The sequence below is a fragment of the Ostrea edulis genome, chromosome 4 (genome assembly GCF_947568905.1).
Source record: "Ostrea edulis chromosome 4, xbOstEdul1.1, whole genome shotgun sequence".
Lineage (NCBI taxonomy): Eukaryota > Metazoa > Mollusca > Bivalvia > Ostreida > Ostreidae > Ostrea > Ostrea edulis.
In genome coordinates, this window is record NC_079167.1 from 59632583 (window position 1) to 59652276 (window position 19694).

Consider the following 19694-nt stretch of genomic DNA (forward strand, 5'->3'; position numbering starts at 1 on the left):
GGAATACCAATATTTCACAATGAGTGGGAGAGAGCTAGACATGTTTGTAGTGTAATTCCTCCTGTAATCTTTGATGAAACTAAAGAGAGAGAGGCTTGCAAAATAGGAATACCAGAAGAGTCCCCAGTTACTCACAGGTAGAATGATGACTGTCTCTGTCCAGTGACCAACATGTCCAGGAATGTACATGCTTCTCAACACATTCACAACCAGCAGTAAAATCTGAACATAATAAAGGTGCAAAGAAAGATAACTCTTCCATCACCATAGGAAAACAAGATATAAATGACAGTAAAGCATATACCCGGTATAGTGATCTGTCCCTATTACATGCACTATTAGAAAGGCCTTTTCACAAGGATGACACCCACTGAACCTCAAAGGTTTCTTACATATAATTTAATAGCAATGTTAAAGGTTTCTTACATATAATTCAATAGCACTGCTATTAGCAATGTTAAAGTTTCTAATAAGTGAGTTAAGGAGGTATAAACTACATCGTCATAATACATGGATGAAAATATAAATATCAACAATATTTGTCTATTCCTTTTAGATATTAATGCCTAGCTGAGTAGCTCAGTTGGTTAACGTGTTGACTGCTGAACTGTAGATCTCAGGTTCGAGTCCAGGAAGTTTTTTACCCCAGATTACTTCCACTAAAACAGCATTTTTTGACTAAATAAAGTAAATTTCAAAGTTTTCAATTTCAAAATATTGTTCTACATATCCTCCACTTTTCATCCACATTAGATTTCTCTGGCGTAGCATTCCTCCTTAAATGCCAATGTCAAATGGTCACCAAAGGTGAAATCTTTTAAAAGGTCATGTCATAAAGATTTCACCAAAGCCCTCTAACTTATAGTTAAGTTATCATATCCAAAATACAGTTAAATGGGCAAAACAAAAGCTATATGCCACCAAATCTTTGATTCCAGTGGTATGAAAAAATCTACACAGTATTTACACTCACTGCTACAAAAGGGAGTATTCTTCTCTCCAGCCATAAACATGTGATGTTGTATCTTTCATTTTCTGCTGAACTAACAGGGTGTTTCACTTTATTACTCAGCATCTTCCTGGAAAACAAACATTCAATGAATCCACATTTCAACATTTTTTGTTTGGCTTTTTGCCACATGTGCCATTTTTTTTTTATTAGTGTGAGGCATAATATAACCAGTATCAATAATTTCTGGTTATAAATCCAGTGGTTTGTTTATAGCATGTAAATCCCATGGTTTATTTTGTGGGTAAAAATGCAATGGTTTATTTATTTGTAAATCCCATGGTTTACATGTATTTTGTGGTTATAAATCCAATGGTTTATTCATTGTTTGTAAATCCCATGGTTTATTTTGTGGGTATAAATCCAATGGTTTATTCATTGTTTGTAAATCCCAGGATTATTTTGTGGGTATAAATCCAATGGTTTATTCATTGTTTGTAAATCCCATGGTTTATTTTGTGGGTACAAATCCAATGGCTTATTCATTGGTTGTAAATCTCATGGTTTATTTTGTGGGTATAAATCCCATGGTTTATTCATTGGTTGTAAATCCCATGGTTTATTTTGTGGGTATAAATCCCATGGTTTATTCATTGGTATCTGACTATCCTCCTACTTACAAGTCAATGTTTAATAATGTTATTTGACTTTAAAAAAGCATACAAATATTCAGCTTTTCAACAAACAAATCCTATCAAAACTATAGGCTATCTTTAAAATAGCTTAATACTTATTCACAATAAATTACATATAATAAATGCCAAAAGCATGGAAAATCAAATTTACATATTATACATAACTTGGACAGAACTACATAAAACCCATTGTTAAAAGAAAAATATACAGTGAACAGAGTAATGCTTCCTGACATTTAACTTATACTTAAAAACATGGCATACTAATTGACTAATATCTGTGAATAGAGATTTACCTCAGTTGTGATATGTACGGAGTCTCTAGCAGTCTGAAATGACTGACAGACACTGGGGATTTACTCTGTGGTACATCTGCACTTAGTCGTCTTTTCTCCATTTCTCTTTCTTGTATGTAAATATCCCCCTCCATCAAAGTTTTATACCCATCCAAGTTCTGATATAATAAAAATACAAATATGGTCAAATACAGTCATTTTCAATTTTCCAAAGTACATGAAAGACTATGGCACTCGTCAACCTATGACTAAGAGATGGAGTTTTTCTACATCTTCGACAGTATTCTAAAATCAGATATACAGTAAGGACTGAAATGATATACCTCTCGCATAATCACACATTTTGCTGGTACTCTCTGTCCTGGTCTCAACAGGATTATGTCATCTTTGACCAGGAGAGGAACTGGAACATTTGTACTCTGCCCATCTCTGATTGTCCATTGTAGGGAAATGCATGGTGAGACTGGTGAATGAACCGGCGGGAAATCTGTGAAGCTCCAGTTTGTTTTCGACAAACAGTCTTTATTCAAATATAAAACAGGAATATATGTGTCAATCAGATACAAATTTACATTAAAAATGCAATGGGGAAAATGATTACAACTTGAAGTAAAATTTGAAATAGCCAAATGTATTTCAAACAGGAGACCCTTGGGCCAAAGTGCTTATCTAATTCACTTGGCTCTTACAGAAATAAGAATCTTTACAACTTTTAACCCCTTATTGAGTCCTCATACAATTCCAAAGGCCCATGCTTTAAATAAATACAAAGTACAATCTTCATGACAGTGATTGCATATGAACTTGACACATTTTAACTTATGCTCTTAATCTGGAAATAAATGTTCCAATGATTCTTCAAAGAAAACTTTGAACCACATCATATCAATGTTGCCTTGTTCTTCAGTATCACACCACAGGAGATTCCTTATATCATTTAGACAACCTGTACCCTTGCTTTTCTGGAGCATATTGAGATCTTTCACAAGTTATCAAAAGACAGAAAATTTCACAAAGTGAGGTAAAATTTGTAGGGAAAGATTGTTGATTGATTGATTGTTGTTTGATTGATTGTTGTTTAACGTCCCTCTCGAGAATATTTCACTCATATGGAGACGTCACCACTGCCGGTGAAGGGCTGCAAAATTTAGGCCTATGCTCGGCGCTTATGGCCTTTAAGCAGGGAGGAATCTGTTGCATCTTACTTGCTGTGACACAGGGCCTCAGTTTTTGCGGTCTCACCCGAAGCACCGCCCCATTTAGTCGCCTTCTTCGACAAACAAGGGGTACTGAGGACTTATTCTAACCCGGATCCCCATGGGACTGTAGGGGAAGAAGAGTAATACATGTTTCAGATTGATATCATTCCTGCAAAAAGTAGTTACATATAATGATTAATGGGCCTGCTGCAAAGATTTTAACCTAATCACTCATCTAGAAAATATAGGTAAGATGTAGCATACGAATTATAAATGGTTAATATGTCCACCCACTGATGAATCATTAATGCAAGTTTGAACCATATTGTAGTTAACAGTGATCACCTATCGACAAAATATCAGTAAGATGCAACATCTGAATCATGAATGGCTGTAAGTATCTTATGATACGTCACTTGATCTGACATGCAAGGTTAAACCTACATGTAGCAATTAACAAGTTATGGCCCGACTGAAAATTTAACCTGATCACTCACATGGAAATGTAGGTCGGATGCAGCATTTGAATCATTCGTGGTTGCATGAATCCAATGCACCAGCCATGCAAGTTTTTAAACAACATAGAAAGCACTGTTATTAAAAAGAGACCCTTTTGAAAGAAAAATTTAACCTGTTCACTTATATGGAAAGTGAAGGTAAGATGAAGCACCAGAATCGTTAGTGGTTAGATACACCTACAAATGAACCATCCATGTAAGGTCAAGTCATGTAGGGTAAAAAACTTCTTGAAATTGAACCCTCCATAAAAACTTTAACAATAAAAACTGTAACCTGTCAGATTACTCATCAAGAAAACATTGGTCAGATGCAGCATCCAAATCATGAATAGCTGTATACATACATATCTTATTAATGAATCATCCATGCAAGTTTGAATCACGTAGAAAACCTGCTGTTCACAGACACTGCCAATCCAATGACAATAGCTTTTCAGCCATTCTGTTCAAACTAGTTCAATGTATATTCATATGAAAATTTATACTACATAAGGAAGCTTTCATTAAATGTTCATCACTTCTGTTCCAGTGGTTCTGGAAAAATGATACCACAATATTTTCACTTTTTTCTTTAAAATCTTCTCTTCAAAAATACCTCCTTCATAGAATAAACATATAAATTATATTAGGAAAAAACAAGATTGCTAAGCGTAGCTATATGTCCCTTGCGACCGCAAAACGTTCCTATAGTGTAGCATGTACAAATTCAACAAAGTCCCATAACTCCTGTAAAATTTGTTAAAAGAAAATGACAGCGCAATATAATCAACTACATATGGTGATTAACAATTCTATAAAATTTAAACAAAATCTATTGAGCTACCAGTTTCTGAGGAGTTGCGTCCACAAAGTGTTCCTATAGTGTAGCACGTACAAAATCAACAAAGTCCCATAACTCCTGTAAAATTTGTCGAATCAAAATGGCAGCAAAATATAATCAACTACATATGGTGACTAACAATCTTACAAAATTTGAACACAATCCTTTGAGTGGTTTCCGAGGAGTTGCGACCATAAAGTCAAGAGTGACGGACAGAGAGACACTGATATTTCTATGTCCCCTTCCATGTCACGATGGGCGACAAAAATATCTTCAATACTGTAGATTCCTTATTTTACATGAGCAGTTAATATGGTGAAATGACTCCTATATGCCAATTTGTGTGAATATGAATCCATGTGTTTTATGTTAATCAAGAGTTTTTACATGTATTTTAAAAACAGAAAATTAAAAGGGAGTAATTTTATTTCATGAGCGATACCTCTCGCGAAATTACACAATAACATAATTTAAGAATCTACAGTACATAGATGCTTTGTGTCAACTTGGCTTGAAATTGATACAGAGGTTTTTGAAAAGTTAAATGTGAAAATTGATCAAAAAAGGAAAGATAACAGAAAACTGTGATCATGGATCATGTAAATTGAAATCATATAAAACTTGTAAGAAAAAGGATAAAAATTTACCTTCTATCTGCTTCAGTGCTAGTTTTGACAGACGAATGAATTCCCTTCTATGTAGTCGAGTATTCCACACAGAAAACCAAACATTTATAATAATGGTAAAAACACAAACGACAAATTCAACTTTGTACCATCCAAATCCATTGTCAGAGCTAAAAAAATCAAAACAAGAGAGAAAGATAAAAAAAAGAATGTAAAGAAAATGAGATGACTAGTCAGAAATTTCTATTTACTTTAGAATATAAACTTTTCTAAAAAATCAATGATAAACTTATTTCAAAATAAATTACTCCTTCCATTTTCATGCATAATTTTACAGAGTACATCTGAATCAATGAAAAATATCTAATGACAAAGCTGTATTACAAAATCATCAAAAATAATACACAGTCAAACCTATGTTTAGCAGTCACCTAAGTTGAAAAATGCCCTAAGACATTAAGTGGATGCTTGAGAGGAAAACTTGATATCAAATATAAGCATTCATTTAAGGAAAGTATAATCGAACAAGTGAAACAAAGTATAAGTCATTCTATCTTTGCATATCATAACTATATAACAACAAGTGATTGATGAAAATTATAATTACAATTAATTACCGAACTGTTTGAATCATGTAATGTTGATGACATAGTTATTCAAAATGTGACAAGCTAGCATCAATAAATTAAACGACCACTTCTACTTGCTAAATCGTGAGATAATGATGGTCTATTGAGTTGATGCTTAAAAATAATATCAAAGGATGTGTGTGAAATTGGTTGTATGGGAGTGGCATTTAAAAAGAATGACCATTAAGATAGTGTTCACTGTAATACTGATGCATGTGTAATAAGAATAATATTGATAACAAAAAGTAACCTGCATAAGCACATTGTTGATGTACTCTATTTACCTTTGTGTACTTATCCCAAAGGTGACTAGTAATAAAACAGCAATGGTGGCTACAATGAAGCAACCACTCCAGTGAAAAGTCGATTCAATTCTAGAAGGATTAAAAGATTCAAACTGAAAACCAAAAGGCTGCTGTTTCTCCCTCTCTTCATGCTGCTGCACTGCATTTGACATTTCATCCTTAAGATTCTTGAGAGCTTCATGATTTGTAAATCCTTTTGGAACATCTGATGGTGAATTATCCTATATCAAATTGAAATAGGTATATATTATCAATCATCACTTATGCTTTGATAATAGTAGGCTACGTTACATGCATATCATGTAAAAATTGACATACAACGGCTGTTACGACCCATTCCGAAGTAAATACGAGTGTTTTTGTACTGTGCATCACTTGCACAGACGTTTTAACAATATAACACCTTTGCATAATGAAATAATGAACTATCCGTGATACAAACCATTCTGGGTCTATAAAAGTTTCCTGTTCTTCGCTGCCGACATCAAACGTACGTTTATCGATTGCTATGCATAAGTGCTAATTGACATAACATTTTCCGATAACAAGCCCCCAGTGCTATTACACGTGATCGACATCAGTTATCATAAACAATACAAAATGCCTCGTGTGTTTGACATGACAAAATACTTTTCTGATGGATAAAACACCATATCAAAATTTTCAAGTTCATGGATTGTCTGCACAGTCGGCCATCTTTTGCATCATTCCAAACAATCGTTGAATAACCCTGTGTGATTGGACGTGTGGTAAATATTTTTACTAATCAGAATTCACGTATTATAAATTGTCTATTTGTTAACTTGAACATCATATTATTCGATCTTTCATCAACTAGGCCCCACCCAGGAAATATTAATATCATTATCTCAGTGTCATGGGAATACAAAGTCACTTACTTTGTATAAGGAGACAATAGTAAACACTGTTGATCAATTATGTTCTTGGAAAACTGCTAAAATATTTCTGGGATTTGCCCCCATTTTTATTTTTTTTTAGCACAACCGCGCAAGATGCCACGTACAGCTAAGTATTTACAGGTTCAACAGCATTAAAACCTATGACTTTTCAACACTATACACGACCATTCCTCACGATAAATTAAAGACTAGACTTTTTGACATCATAGACAGTTGCTTCTTCAACAAAAACGGAAAACGGAAATATTCATATCTAGTGATCAGTCATTCAAAAACTTAGTTCGTCAATACAACCTCGCATTGGGTCAAATGCTGTCTGACGTGTTTCATACCGATTGTTAAGCTGTTTTTGGCACATTGATTTTGACTGCGGATAACTCCGTTTACCTGATCAGGATATGGGGCTCACGGCGGGTGTGACCGGTCAACAGGGGATGCTTACTCCTCCTAGGCACCTGATCCCACCTCTGGTGTGTCCAGGGGTCCGTGTTTGCCCAACTATCTATTTTCTATTGCTTGTAGGAGTTATGAGATTGATCACTGTTCGTTATCTTCACCTTGGTTCAATACTGATCCTATTGGCGCAGACATATTACGCATTACTTACTTACTTAGACCTGTCGTTCTGTGAGGAACATAGGCCATTGACGACAGTCCTCCAACGAACACGATTCTGGGCTGCGTCGTGCCAGGTCATATTTGCCTCTGAGTCACGCCTCCAAGTGTTTCTTGGACATCCCCTCTTTCTCTTGCCCTGCGGGTTCCAGATCAGGGTCTGGTGTGTGGTGCTGGAAGGTGGCTTCCTTAGGGTGTGTCCAATCCATGCAGCCCCACTTCCTCCGTCTGATTTGCATGTCTAATGGGAATATGCCCTGCTCTCTTCCATATTTCTTCATTTGTGATATTTTCAGGCCATTGCATATTGAAGATGCGCTTGAGACAGGTATTGTAAAATGTCTGGATCTTCTGCAGGGTTGTTTTGGTCGTTCTCTATGTCTCCGCAGTAAGACGGACTTAACATTGGAGTTGAAGATCCGCAGTTTAGTAGTAATGCGGATGTTCTTTGAGGCCCAGATGTTCTTTAGCACGGTAAACGCAGCTCTTACCTTGCCGATGATGTCACGGTCTGTGCCACCCTGTCTGTACATCACACTCCCCAGGTAGATGAAAGACTCGACTTCTCTTATGGGCTCACCACCAACTGTGACTGGTAATTGGACAGTGGTGTTGATCTTCATCATGTGGTTGTGTGAAAGGAGAGCCAGGTCATCGGCAAAGTCGAGATCGTCGAGTTACCTCAGGAGTGTCCACTGTATACCATTGTTCCTGCCTGATGTGGTAGTCCTCATGATCCAAGAGGAAGAGGAATGGTTACAGCAAACATCCTTGTCGAACTCCTGTCTTGACCTCAAAACTCTCGGACATCTGGCCAGCATTGGCAACCCTGCATGTCATGCCATGGTAGGTGTTACGAATCAGATAGACGAGCTTCTCGGGTACTCCATAGTGCCTCAGTATCTTCCACAGTGTCTCAGTATCTTCCACAGTGTCTCACGGTCCACGCTGTCGAATGCTTTCTCGTAGTCGATGAAGTTGATATAGAAGGGGGACTTCCACTCCAGTGATTGTTCAATGATGATACGCAGATTGGCTATCTGGTCAGCACATGATCTGTTGCGTCTAAAACCAGCCTGTTGGTCACGGAGCTTTGGGTCCACTGCCTCTTTCATCCTCTCGAGAAGGATCCTGTTGAGGACCTTGCCAGGCACTGACAGGAACATAATTCCCCGGTAGTTACTGCAGACCCTCAGATCTCCCTTCTTTGGAAGCTTGATAAGGATGCCTTCTTTCCATTCCTCCAGGATGTTCTCTTCCTCCCAGATCTTCTTGAAGAGGTTGTGCAAGATGTTAACAGCTGTCTCTGTATCATCTTTGATGGCTTCCGCTGGTATCTCGTCAGGCCCTGCCGCTTTTCCATTCTTAAGTGTGGTAATTGCTCTCCTGATCCCTGTCTTTGTTGGCTTGTTGCAGTCGATCGGGGGGTCTGTATCGGCTGGTTGTATGCCTGGAGGCGTTTCTGGTGTTGGTCTATTTAATAGCTCTCCAAAGTGTTCTACCCATCTCTTCTATTGTTTTTCTGTTGTTGTGAGAGGATTCCCGTTCTTGTCTGTCCGCTGGAACTTGTTGGAGAGCTTCTTTGTGACCATATACATTTCTATCAAGTTTCCTTGTCTCGCTGCTTCTTCAACTTGTTTGGCCAGGTTGTCAATGTGACCCCGTTTATCTTTCCTGATGTTTTTCTTAACTTCTTTATTTGTGGCTGTGTAGTCCTCTTGAGCTTTTGTCTTTGCTGCTCTTGTCGGCCTTGTGTTCAGTGCCGCTTTCTTTTCCTTCCTCATATCCAGTTTCCCCATGGTATCAACAGATATCCACTCTTTGTGTTGAGCCTTTCTTCTGCCGAGAACTTTCTCACATGTGTCTCGCCACATTTCCTTGATGTGCTGCCATTGGGTCTCGATGTTGGTATCATTGTTTTCTAGCTGGTCTTGTAGCGGCTGGAATCTGTTGGACAGGCTGAGGTGGAATGCTGTCCTCACTTCCTTTGTTTTGAGGACACTCACGTTGTACCTTGTCCTCCTGTTTGTCGTGTTGTTAAACTTCATGAGGCGTAGTCTTACCGCCGTCACCAGAGGATGGTAGTCTGATGAAATGTCTGCTCATCTCACAACCCTGACATCTTTCCATGCTCTTCGAAATTTCTTGTTGCTGCAAATATGGTCGATCTGATCCTCTGTAACATGGTCAGGGGATCTCCATGTGGCCTTGTGAATCCGTTTATGAGGGAAGATGTTTCCTCCTATTACAAGCTGGTTAAGGGAGTATAGGTTTGCAAATCTCTCGCCATTCTCGTTCATGTAGCCCAGTCCTTGTGTACCCATTCTTCATTCATTGTAGCCAGTGTTATCAGCTCCGATCTTTGCATTGAAGTCGCCCATAAGTATTGTCATATCTTTCTTTCCTGTTTTATCCAAGACTGCTTCTAGTTGCTGGTAAAAGGCGTCTTTCTATTCGTCATCAGCGTCGTTGGTGGGGACATAACACTGGATGATGTTCAATTTGATATTTGTTTTTCTTGGTACTGAACTTAGCTATTATTATCCGGGAGTTGACAGGTTCCCATCCGATAAGAGCGTGTTGTGCCTCCAGGGATAGCATCAGGCATACACCTTCGGTGTGTGTGTGGGGGGGGGGGGGGGGGGGGGGGGGGCTCCCTCCGCGTTGTGTTCTGAATACAACAGTGTTTCTCCGGTGGTCAGCCTCAACTGTCCTGTCTGTAGTCACCTCGTCTCACTCAGTCCTAGGAGACAAATTTTGTAGTGCTTCATCTTCTTTGCCACGTGTACTGTCCTTCCTGCTTTATATATTGTTCTGATGTTCCAGGTAGCGAGTCTGATGGTTTTCCTGGGTGTCAGAATGTGAGTCAGCCCTGCAGCTTCCTTTCGGCTTTCATTGCACAGCATCATAGTTCCCCTTGAAGCAGGCCCAATCTGGCCCAGGTTATGTTGATTTTGGTTTGTCGTTGATGCTTCTGTAACTTAGCTTTTTTATAGGTAGAGTTGTTGGCCCTACGCAAACCTCTAGTAACCTCGAGGAAAGGTGGTTTGATTTTGGAGTTTCCTTCCTAGACTGCTTTCCATCCCTGGATATTGAGCACAGTACGTCCATTCGGTTTTATATCAGTGATTTCCTTCACCTAGCCTTTCCCATAAGTGGGTATGGCCGAAAGGCAGCAGAGGTTTGGAATCAGAGTTTTCCTTCTCTTAGATGAGCTGTCCTCCCAGACTGATGAGCCCCATCTACCTAAAGCACTGGTTTTCAGGCACCAGGTAATCCGCCTTCATCCCTTCTCCTATCAGTAGTAGCAGTTCCGCCGGACTTGATACAAACCACACGAGCAGGTTAGGAGCTGGACTTGGTTGTCAGGGGCTATTAGAGGCACACGTCATGAGGAGCATTTTATAGACAATTGGAGCTTTTCCCCATTACCTCCCCTCGGCTATGACACCCTTTGGAACCACGCATTTATTACTGAACACGCCACAGTTGAAAATCTTTGTGTCAATTCATGAAAGGGTTTGGTAGGGTCTATATTTTTTGGCAGAATGATTGATTAATCAAAAAGTTATACATCTGCATGCTATTAGTTTTTGTTTCATCCAATATATCTTTTATTGTTATACATATTATGTGTATTTTAATTTTATAATTTATGATACAAGTAGTTTAGACTTGGAGCTAGTTCAAATGTTGTAATTTATTAATTTGGTTGACATATTTTTCCAAACAGAACACCGCCTTTTAAAAAAGTTTAAATCAATTTACTCGAAATTTTGTATAAAAATTCAGTATTTTCGCCAATAATTAAACATTTTGATATCCAACCTCCACTTTTTAAAGTACCATTTTAAATTTTAAGACAAGATCTTGAAAATTATGTGAAATTTTAGAAATTAACGTTACTCCTAACATGTCCTTTTAAATTGACAAATTTAATCTCAAGATTTTTTTGTATAATAAGTGCAAAAAGGTAATTATTTATTTCCATTACTTGTATTAAACTTTTTAAAAAATTGTATTGTTAGAAGACATGATTATGCATCCATTGCAGTCCTCAAAATGCATAATTCAGACTTGTTGACATAGATTGTAATAACAGGTGGGCGGATTACACCTTGTATGCTGTTAAAAAAAACTAGTGAACTTCATTTTGTGGACAGGTCCTATCATTTTTATGTAATTCATAGCTTTATGTGACTATACAATACTGTTTGTAGTGATTAGCTCCACCAAATAGAAAATTTCCAAAAACACAAACAAAACAAAGAACAACGAATGTTTCTGTTTTTATGCAAAAAATGAAATAATTTCCCTGAATAATGACCCGAGAAGTTGCGATTGGTTTACATGATCAGCATAAAATTGTGTAAATGTTCAGTGTTAGTTAAACTTATAATAGTTTTGACTAGGCCCATAATTATAATTTTATGAAGATTTATAATCATATTGCTTGTAAACATCTCATTCAACAAAGGACACCCCATCCCTCCCGAGACCAACGATCCGACACATCGGTAAACTTTTAAATACAATATTCATCTGATATTTTCGATATTCTTAATTTTTCCCGTGATTATAGAAGTCACTGTTACGACTTTTGAGTAATAATTAAAAAAATAGTCCACAGGGATTATGAATGAATGTTATTATTGTTGATAGATAAAACATGGTCGATATATCTAAATGTCGAATTGAAGACCACAGCCAGAGATTTTTTCTTCTCACGTAGAAGTTTTTGAAGGAATATAAAAACAGGTCAACTAACAAAGGAGCACAATTCGTGCCCATGGGGATTCCAACAGACTTTTGGAAGACCTGATCACCAAAGACCGCGAAGATATTGTAACTGAGGAACTCCAGCATATTTTTTATTTTAACTTCAGAGTACTTGTGCATGGAATCATAGTGGTGTTTAACAAAATACTTTTTTGGATGGCTGATTACTAAATATGAATATTTGCGATTTTTCTTTTAGTTTAAGAAGCAACTGTCTATGATGTCCAAACATCTAGTATTTAATTTATCGCGAAGAATGGTTGTGTAAAAGTGTTGAAAAGTCATATGTTTGGATGTTGATTTGAGAATGAGAAAAGTTTTGCGATTTCAAGTTTACTAAAAGTTCTTTAGAATTTTTTACAATCCACATTTGATTTACACCACTTCTGGCATAGATAGTCGTGAGGATCAAAGATAAGGGCTTAGTAGAGCACTTACTGGATCCAGCAATGTATCTTTGTATGGATTTTTATGAAGTTTAGGAACGGTAACTCATTATTATTCGACCCATTGACTGAGATATTAAATGTGTCTGAAATTGAAGCATGGTTTTGAAGAATTTCCTGTTTTGAAAGGGCAGTTAAAGTACAAGTACGACTAGATGCTGTCATGAGACAGTAATACCCGCACGTAGTGTTTGCCTTTAAATGTACTCTCTGTCCAAATGGCGGATCCAGAGGGGAATCCGGGGATTGGCACCCCCCCCCCCCCTTTCTGTGGGACATCTTTGTAGTGTTGTTTTTTGGGTTTTTTTTAAATATGATACTGCTAATATTTGTAGGCAATTATTTTTAATGTACAAGTTGAATAAAATATTAACTAGCACTGGGTGATACACGTATATTTATTTTTATCGATTCATTTTTTTTCCTTCTTTTTTTTGGATTCCTGGATCCCCCCCCCCCTTTTTTTTTTATATCGCTGAATCCTATAATGTTTAACTAGTAAAGAAGCCACAGCGTGATTTGGCTACGTCATTGCATTCTCAGTTCCAAAAGGGGATGAAGAAGTTGACTCAGTAATTTGACAACTAGGCCTAACGCTATTAAAACAAAGTTAAAGCCAAACCTCGATATACCAAATCTTCAAAACATGACTGAATTCATCGTTTAAACTTACATTTTCACTACATACCGTTTCGACTGCCAACCAGAGAGAGAGAGAGAGAGAGGGGGGGGGGAGTCAATAACTCGAACTTCTTTCCTATTTCAAAAGAAAGAAATTGCGTTGTCAATAAAACCGACGGGGCTCATATTACTTCGCATTGGGATGGTTTTAAAGGGCAAGTGACTGTAATCGCAAATGAAAGTTCCTAGCAGAAACAACACATGAGACATGGGCGGATCCAGAAGGGGGGGGGGGGGTCTAGGGCGTCTGGACCCCCCCCCCCCCCCCCCCCTTTGGAGAACCAAAAAGTTTAAGAAATATTCAGTTTTAACGAGACTTTGAGTCCAAATGATATTAACGGTAGATACTTACATGTATATGTACTACTAATTGCTTCATTCAAATTTATCAACACTATTATAATTATCATTCAACTCTAGGATAAATAAGACAACACAATGATAATATATTTACGATATTTTCGTCAGATGCAAGTATCGCTTTTAAAAAGAATTCTTAAAAAGTACATTTGTATATATGTAACATAAAAAAATTTGTTTAAGAAGTAGACAATTTGAAAGTGAAAAGGAAGTGCCAGGAAATGTTCAGAATGCAGGAGTTGCACCATTTACCCTACAGCTTCTGGGGGCCTAGGCCGCCCCCAGCCTACTGGGAGTAACCTCTCTCTCTCTCTCTCTCTCTCTCTCTCTCTCTCTCTCTCATTTCTTTGCGATATCAGAAATAGATAGCGGATAGACGTTGTGAAAAGTATCTAAACGATCAAGTGCTGGACCCCCCCCCCCCTCCACTTCAAAAATTCCTACATCCGCTTCTGTACAAGATATACTTCACAAGAGATACAATCCGGCAGTAACTCGAAAATCCAGGTTTTCTGCAACTCGTCGTAGTTACTTCAGTGTGTAATTTTTACGACAAGTTTAATTTTTAGTGAATTACATTCTCAAACAAATGTGATAAAAGTTGATGATCAGACATCGTCATATTCCACTTTTCCCCTCTCTAAATATAACTATGATCATTTGACCCAGCTCACGTTTTTGTGAGCAAAATATTTACGAAGGTAATGTGACCAGGGTTAAATACTAGATGATATAAAGAGAAGAAATAATGGAGTTTGAATGATATCAATGATGTTCATTTGTGTTTGAATGCATGATGGTGATCATTGTACATTGATAAAGTGGCTTTTTATAGGATCCGAAACAGTGACATGTGAGAAAGTTGGTTGGCGGGGATTTCTACTTTCACTTTTGAGGATGCAGTAAACGGACGACAGGAGGGGAAGCTGCGCATTTCCTCGTTGGATGATTTGTGTACATGTGTGGACGTGGATGTCATTTCAGTGAGTTCACTTGGATTTGAGAGGCTGAGCAAAGGCACAAAGAAATTGTTTCCTGAGTATAGAGTCTGAAACGAGGATATTGCATCATTCCTGATCAGGCAAGTCTGGCTTGTTCATTTATTTTATTTATCATTTCTTTTTTCTTTTTTTTTTAATTATTTTTTATTCATTTATTGGTTTACAATATTACAGAAGGTGAAATGTACATGTTTAACTATTTCTGTGTATCATGTATGTGTATTTGTTTTAATTTTTAATTTTCTTTGGGGGGGGGGCTGTTATCAGTTTGTGTAGAGTGTCAGTTTTGTGTATTACTTAAAGATCAGTACCAGTGTCCTACTGTTGAACATTGGGCAGATATGTAAATTGGCTTTTGGTTGGTTTATGCAGTCCTCCCTGACATTGACAGGGCTTTCCCATGGAGACTGTTTTCCAAGTTATGCGTAGAGTGTCAGTCATCTATCTGTGTCTCGCAAGTACTTGGTGCAGACAGCTATCATGCTGAATCCCGTGAAGGAAGGGGATATAGACTTCCTTTGGAATGACGTACATACTCAATGTTGCGTCGCTTGTGGAGACCCACATCTTGAAGAGTGACCTTGACTTTTGACCTTGACCCCATTTTTAAAGGTCAACCACCTAAGACTTTGTGGAGGAGAAAGTGATCTTGACCTTTGACCTTGACCTTTTTCAAGGTCATTCAAGGTCAACAATCCTAGAATATCATGTGACTACTCCTAAAGATGTAGATGGAGCTTTATGATAGAAAACGTCATTTTTCGGCCCCTATTTGCCCCCTGGGGCCAATATGAAAATTCCGAAACCTTATTGCACATCTACAGGACATTACTATTCAGCTCCTTGAATATCATGTGACTATTCCTAAAGATGTAGATGGAGTTAAAGTGACAAGCTTTGTGATAGAAAACGTCATTTTTCAGCCCCTATTTGCCCCCTAGGGCCGATATGAAAATTCCAAAACCTTATTGCACATCTACAGGACATTACTATTCAGCTCCCTAAATATCATGTGACTATTCCTAAAGATGTAGATGGAGTTTAAGTGACAAGCTTTGTGATAGAAAACGTCATTTTTCGGCCCTTATTTGCCCCCTGGGGCCAATATGAAAATTCCGAAACCTTATTGCACATCTACAGGACATTACTATTCAGCTCCTAGAATATCATGTGACTGCTCCTACAGATGTAGATGGAGTTTAAGTGACAAGCTTTATGTTAGAAAATGTCATTTTTCAGGCCCTATTTGCCCCCTGGGGCCAATATGAACATTCTGAAACCTTATTGCACATCTACAGGACTTTGTTATTCAGCTCCTAGAATATCATTTGGATTGCGCTGTAAATGTGGACACAGTTTTAGTGACAACAACCGGGACAGACGGACGGACGGACCGCGATAAAAACAATATACCCGAACTTTCTTTAGAAAGTGCGGGTATAATTACCAAAATTGGAATTAATGCCAAGTTCGTTTGAAATACAGTTGTAACAAGAGGTACTGTGAGCAATGCTCACTAAGAATACCCCCCGTTTACCCCAATCTCCCAAAGGGTGTTGGTAATAGGTATAAACTACCTCTTTTCTGAGTGTAAAAAACAAATGGCATGACAAACCGAACCATATTGCTACTTCGATATCCAGTGCACGTGACCTTTGACCTTGTGACCCCAAAATCAATAGGGAACATCTTCATCCCATGGGTAGTCCATATGTATGATATGGTGACTGTAGGTGGAAAGGATAACACTTTAGAGCCCGGAAACCATATTGCTACTTCGATGTCCAGTGCGCTTGACCTTTGACCCCAAAATCGATAGGGAACATCTTCATCCCATGGGTAGTCCATATGTATGATATGGTGACTGTAGGTGGAAAGGATAACGCTTTAGAGCCCGGAAACCATATTGCTACTTCGATGTCCAGTGCGCGTGACCTTTGACCTTTTGACCCCAAAATCGATAGGGAACATCTTCATCCCATGGGTAGTCCATATGTATGATATGGTGACTGTAGGTGGAAAGGATAACGCTTTAGAGCCCGGAAACCATATTGCTACTTCGATGTCCAGTGCACTTGACCTTTGACCTTTTGACCCCAAAATCGATAGGGAACATCTTCATCCCATGGGTAGTCCATATGTATGATACGGTGACTGTAGGTGGAAAGGATAACGCTTTAGAGCCCGGAAACCATATTGCTACTTCGATGTCCAGTACGCTTGACCTTTGACCTTTTGACCCCAAAATCGATAGGGAACATCTTCATCCCATGGGTAGTCCATATGTATGATACGGTGACTGTAGGTGGAAAGGATAACGCTTTAGAGCCCGGAAACCATATTGCTACTTCGATGTCCAGTGCGCTTGACCTTTGACCCCAAAATCGATAGGGAACATCTTCATCCCATGGGTAGTCCATATATATGATATGGTGACAATAGGTGGAAAGGATGACGCTTTAGAGCCCGGAAACCATTGCGTCTACAGACGGACGGACGGACAGACAGACGGACAACCCGATTCCAGTATACCCCCCCCCCCCACAACTTGTTGCGGGGGGGGGGGGGGTATAATAAGGAGCTTTAAAAGCAGAGACAATGTTGTTACAAACTTTTTCAACTGGAACCAAAACATATTCCTCTTGTAACCTATCACTTCTGGTATACTAAACACAGAAGGATGGATGGTACGTACTTTTGTATTAATATGTCTTATGCGGGATTTGAATATATTCCTCTTATACTTTTAATCCATTCTGACAATGAATCACTTATTCTAAAAGGTCCTAAATATAGAGAACCTCGGTCTTTCAATTGGCGATAGAACTTCATCTGTATTATGAATTCTGTCGAAGATTATGCTAGACGATGGGCTAAATATGAAAAAGAACTTGATACATTGTCAGAATGGATTAAAAGTGTAAGAGGAGTATCAAAATCCCGCATTAGACACATCAAAACAAAAGTAGTACCATCTATCCTTCTGTGTTTAGTAAACCAGAAGTGATAAAAGAATTAGATAGGTTATATGAGGAATATGTTTTGGTTTCAGCTGACAAAGCTTGTAACAACATTGTCTTTATTTGTAAGGCTCATTATTACAACTGTCTTTTAAACGAACTTGGCATTAATTCCAATTTTGGTAATCGTACTTATACTCTAACTGCCCTTTCAAAAGATGAAATTCTTTAAAACCATGCTTCAGGTTTAGACACATGTAATATCCCAGTCAATGGGTCGGATGAATATGAGCTACCGTACCTATACTGGATTCCTAAACTTCATAAAACCCTTACAAACAAAGATGCATTGCTGGATCCAGTAAGTCTTCTACCAAACCTCTATCCTTGCTCCTCACGAAAATATTAACAGCTGTGATGGAAAACCTTCAAACGTACTGTGCCACTACATATGCCAGAAGTGGTGTAAATTAAATGTGGATTTTAAAAATTTCTAAAGAACTTTTAGTAAACTTGAAATCGCAAAACTTTTCTCAAATCAAGAACATCAAAACGTACGACTTTTCAACACTTTACACGACTATTCCTCACGATAAATTTAAGACTAGACTTTTTGACATTATAGACAGTTGCTTCTTCAACAAAAAATGGAAAACGGAAATATTCATATCTACCGATCGACAGGCGATGCTTACTCCTCCTAGGCACCTGATCCCACCTCTGGTGTGTCCAGGGGTCCGTGTTTGCCCAACTATCTATTTTGTATTGCTTGTAGGAGTTATGAGATTGATCACTGTTCGTTATCTTCACCTTTCTTCTAGTTATTAGTCATCCAAAAAATTACTTTGTTAAACACCACACTGAGTTCATGCACAAGTACTCTGAAGTTGAAATAAAAAAATATGCTGGAATTCCTCATTGACAACATCTTCGCAGTCTTTGGTGATCAGATTTTCTAACAGTCTGTTGGAATTCCAATGGGCACGAATTATGATCTTTTGTTAGTTGACCTGTTTTTATATTCCTATGAAGCAGAATTTATTCAAATATTTCTACGCGAGAAGAAAAATCGCTGGCTGTGGCCTTCAATTCGACATTTAGATATATCGACGTTTTATTTATTTACAATGTTAATTTTCATTCATATGTCCATTCGATATATCCATGTGAACTCTAAATAAAAGACACCAAGAATCATCCACTTCTTCTTCATGCTTAGATATTTTATTGAAAGTAGATACTAACGGCAAACTAACAACTCAACTTTATGACAAACGGGATGATTTCAGCTTCTCCATCGTCAACTCCCTATATCTATGTAGCAATATTCCATTATCACCTGCATATGGTGTTTATATCTCTCAGTTGATTCGATGCGTAAGAGCTTCTTTTGTGTATGATCAGTTTTTAAATATCGAGGCAGGCTACTGACAAACAAGTAGATGGTGCAGGAGTTTCAACAGTCTCGTTTAAAGTCAGCATTTCGCAAATTCTATGGTTGTTATAACGATCTAATTTGCCTATACAACCTATCATTTGGTCTGCCTTCTTTTATACCGATTGTTAGACCGTTCCTGGCACACAGATTTTGACTACGGATAACTCCTTTTACCTGATCAAAATATAGGACTCACGACGGGTGTGACAGATCGACAGAGGATGCTTACTCCTCCTAGGCACCTGATCCCATCTATGGTATATCCAGGGGTCCGTGTTTGCGCAACACTATTTTGTATTGCTTATAGGAGATTGATCATTGTACGTTATCTTCACCTTGATAGGAGTTACAAGATTAATCACTGTTCGTTTTCTTCACCTTTCATTGATCACTGTTCGTTATCTTCACATTTCATGCTTAATATAAAGATTATACTTTTGTAATGATGAATTCCATC

The 19694-nt window shown here is 38.0% G+C and overlaps 1 protein-coding gene across 2 annotated transcripts in view; it reads right to left on the minus strand.

Annotated features, from left to right (window-relative positions):
• Positions 1-6773, minus strand: part of LOC125670543 (transmembrane protein 94-like) — a 43637-nt gene extending 36864 nt beyond the window's left edge. Inside the window, exons 1-7 of one of the 2 annotated variants that reach the window (XM_048905753.2) lie at positions 6480-6756; positions 6017-6258; positions 5125-5273; positions 2264-2460; positions 1941-2098; positions 974-1079; positions 136-222 (exon numbers count right to left, since the gene is read on the minus strand). In XM_048905753.2, the coding sequence (XP_048761710.1) occupies positions 136-222; positions 974-1079; positions 1941-2098; positions 2264-2460; positions 5125-5273; positions 6017-6258; positions 6480-6482 (942 nt within the window). In that variant the 5' untranslated portion in view covers positions 6483-6756. Of the gene's footprint in view, positions 1-135; positions 223-973; positions 1080-1940; positions 2099-2263; positions 2461-5124; positions 5274-6016; positions 6259-6479 lie in introns of both variants that reach the window. The other variant, XM_056163224.1, reaches the window with a different exon arrangement.
• Between the last annotated feature and the right edge of the window lie 12921 nt (positions 6774-19694).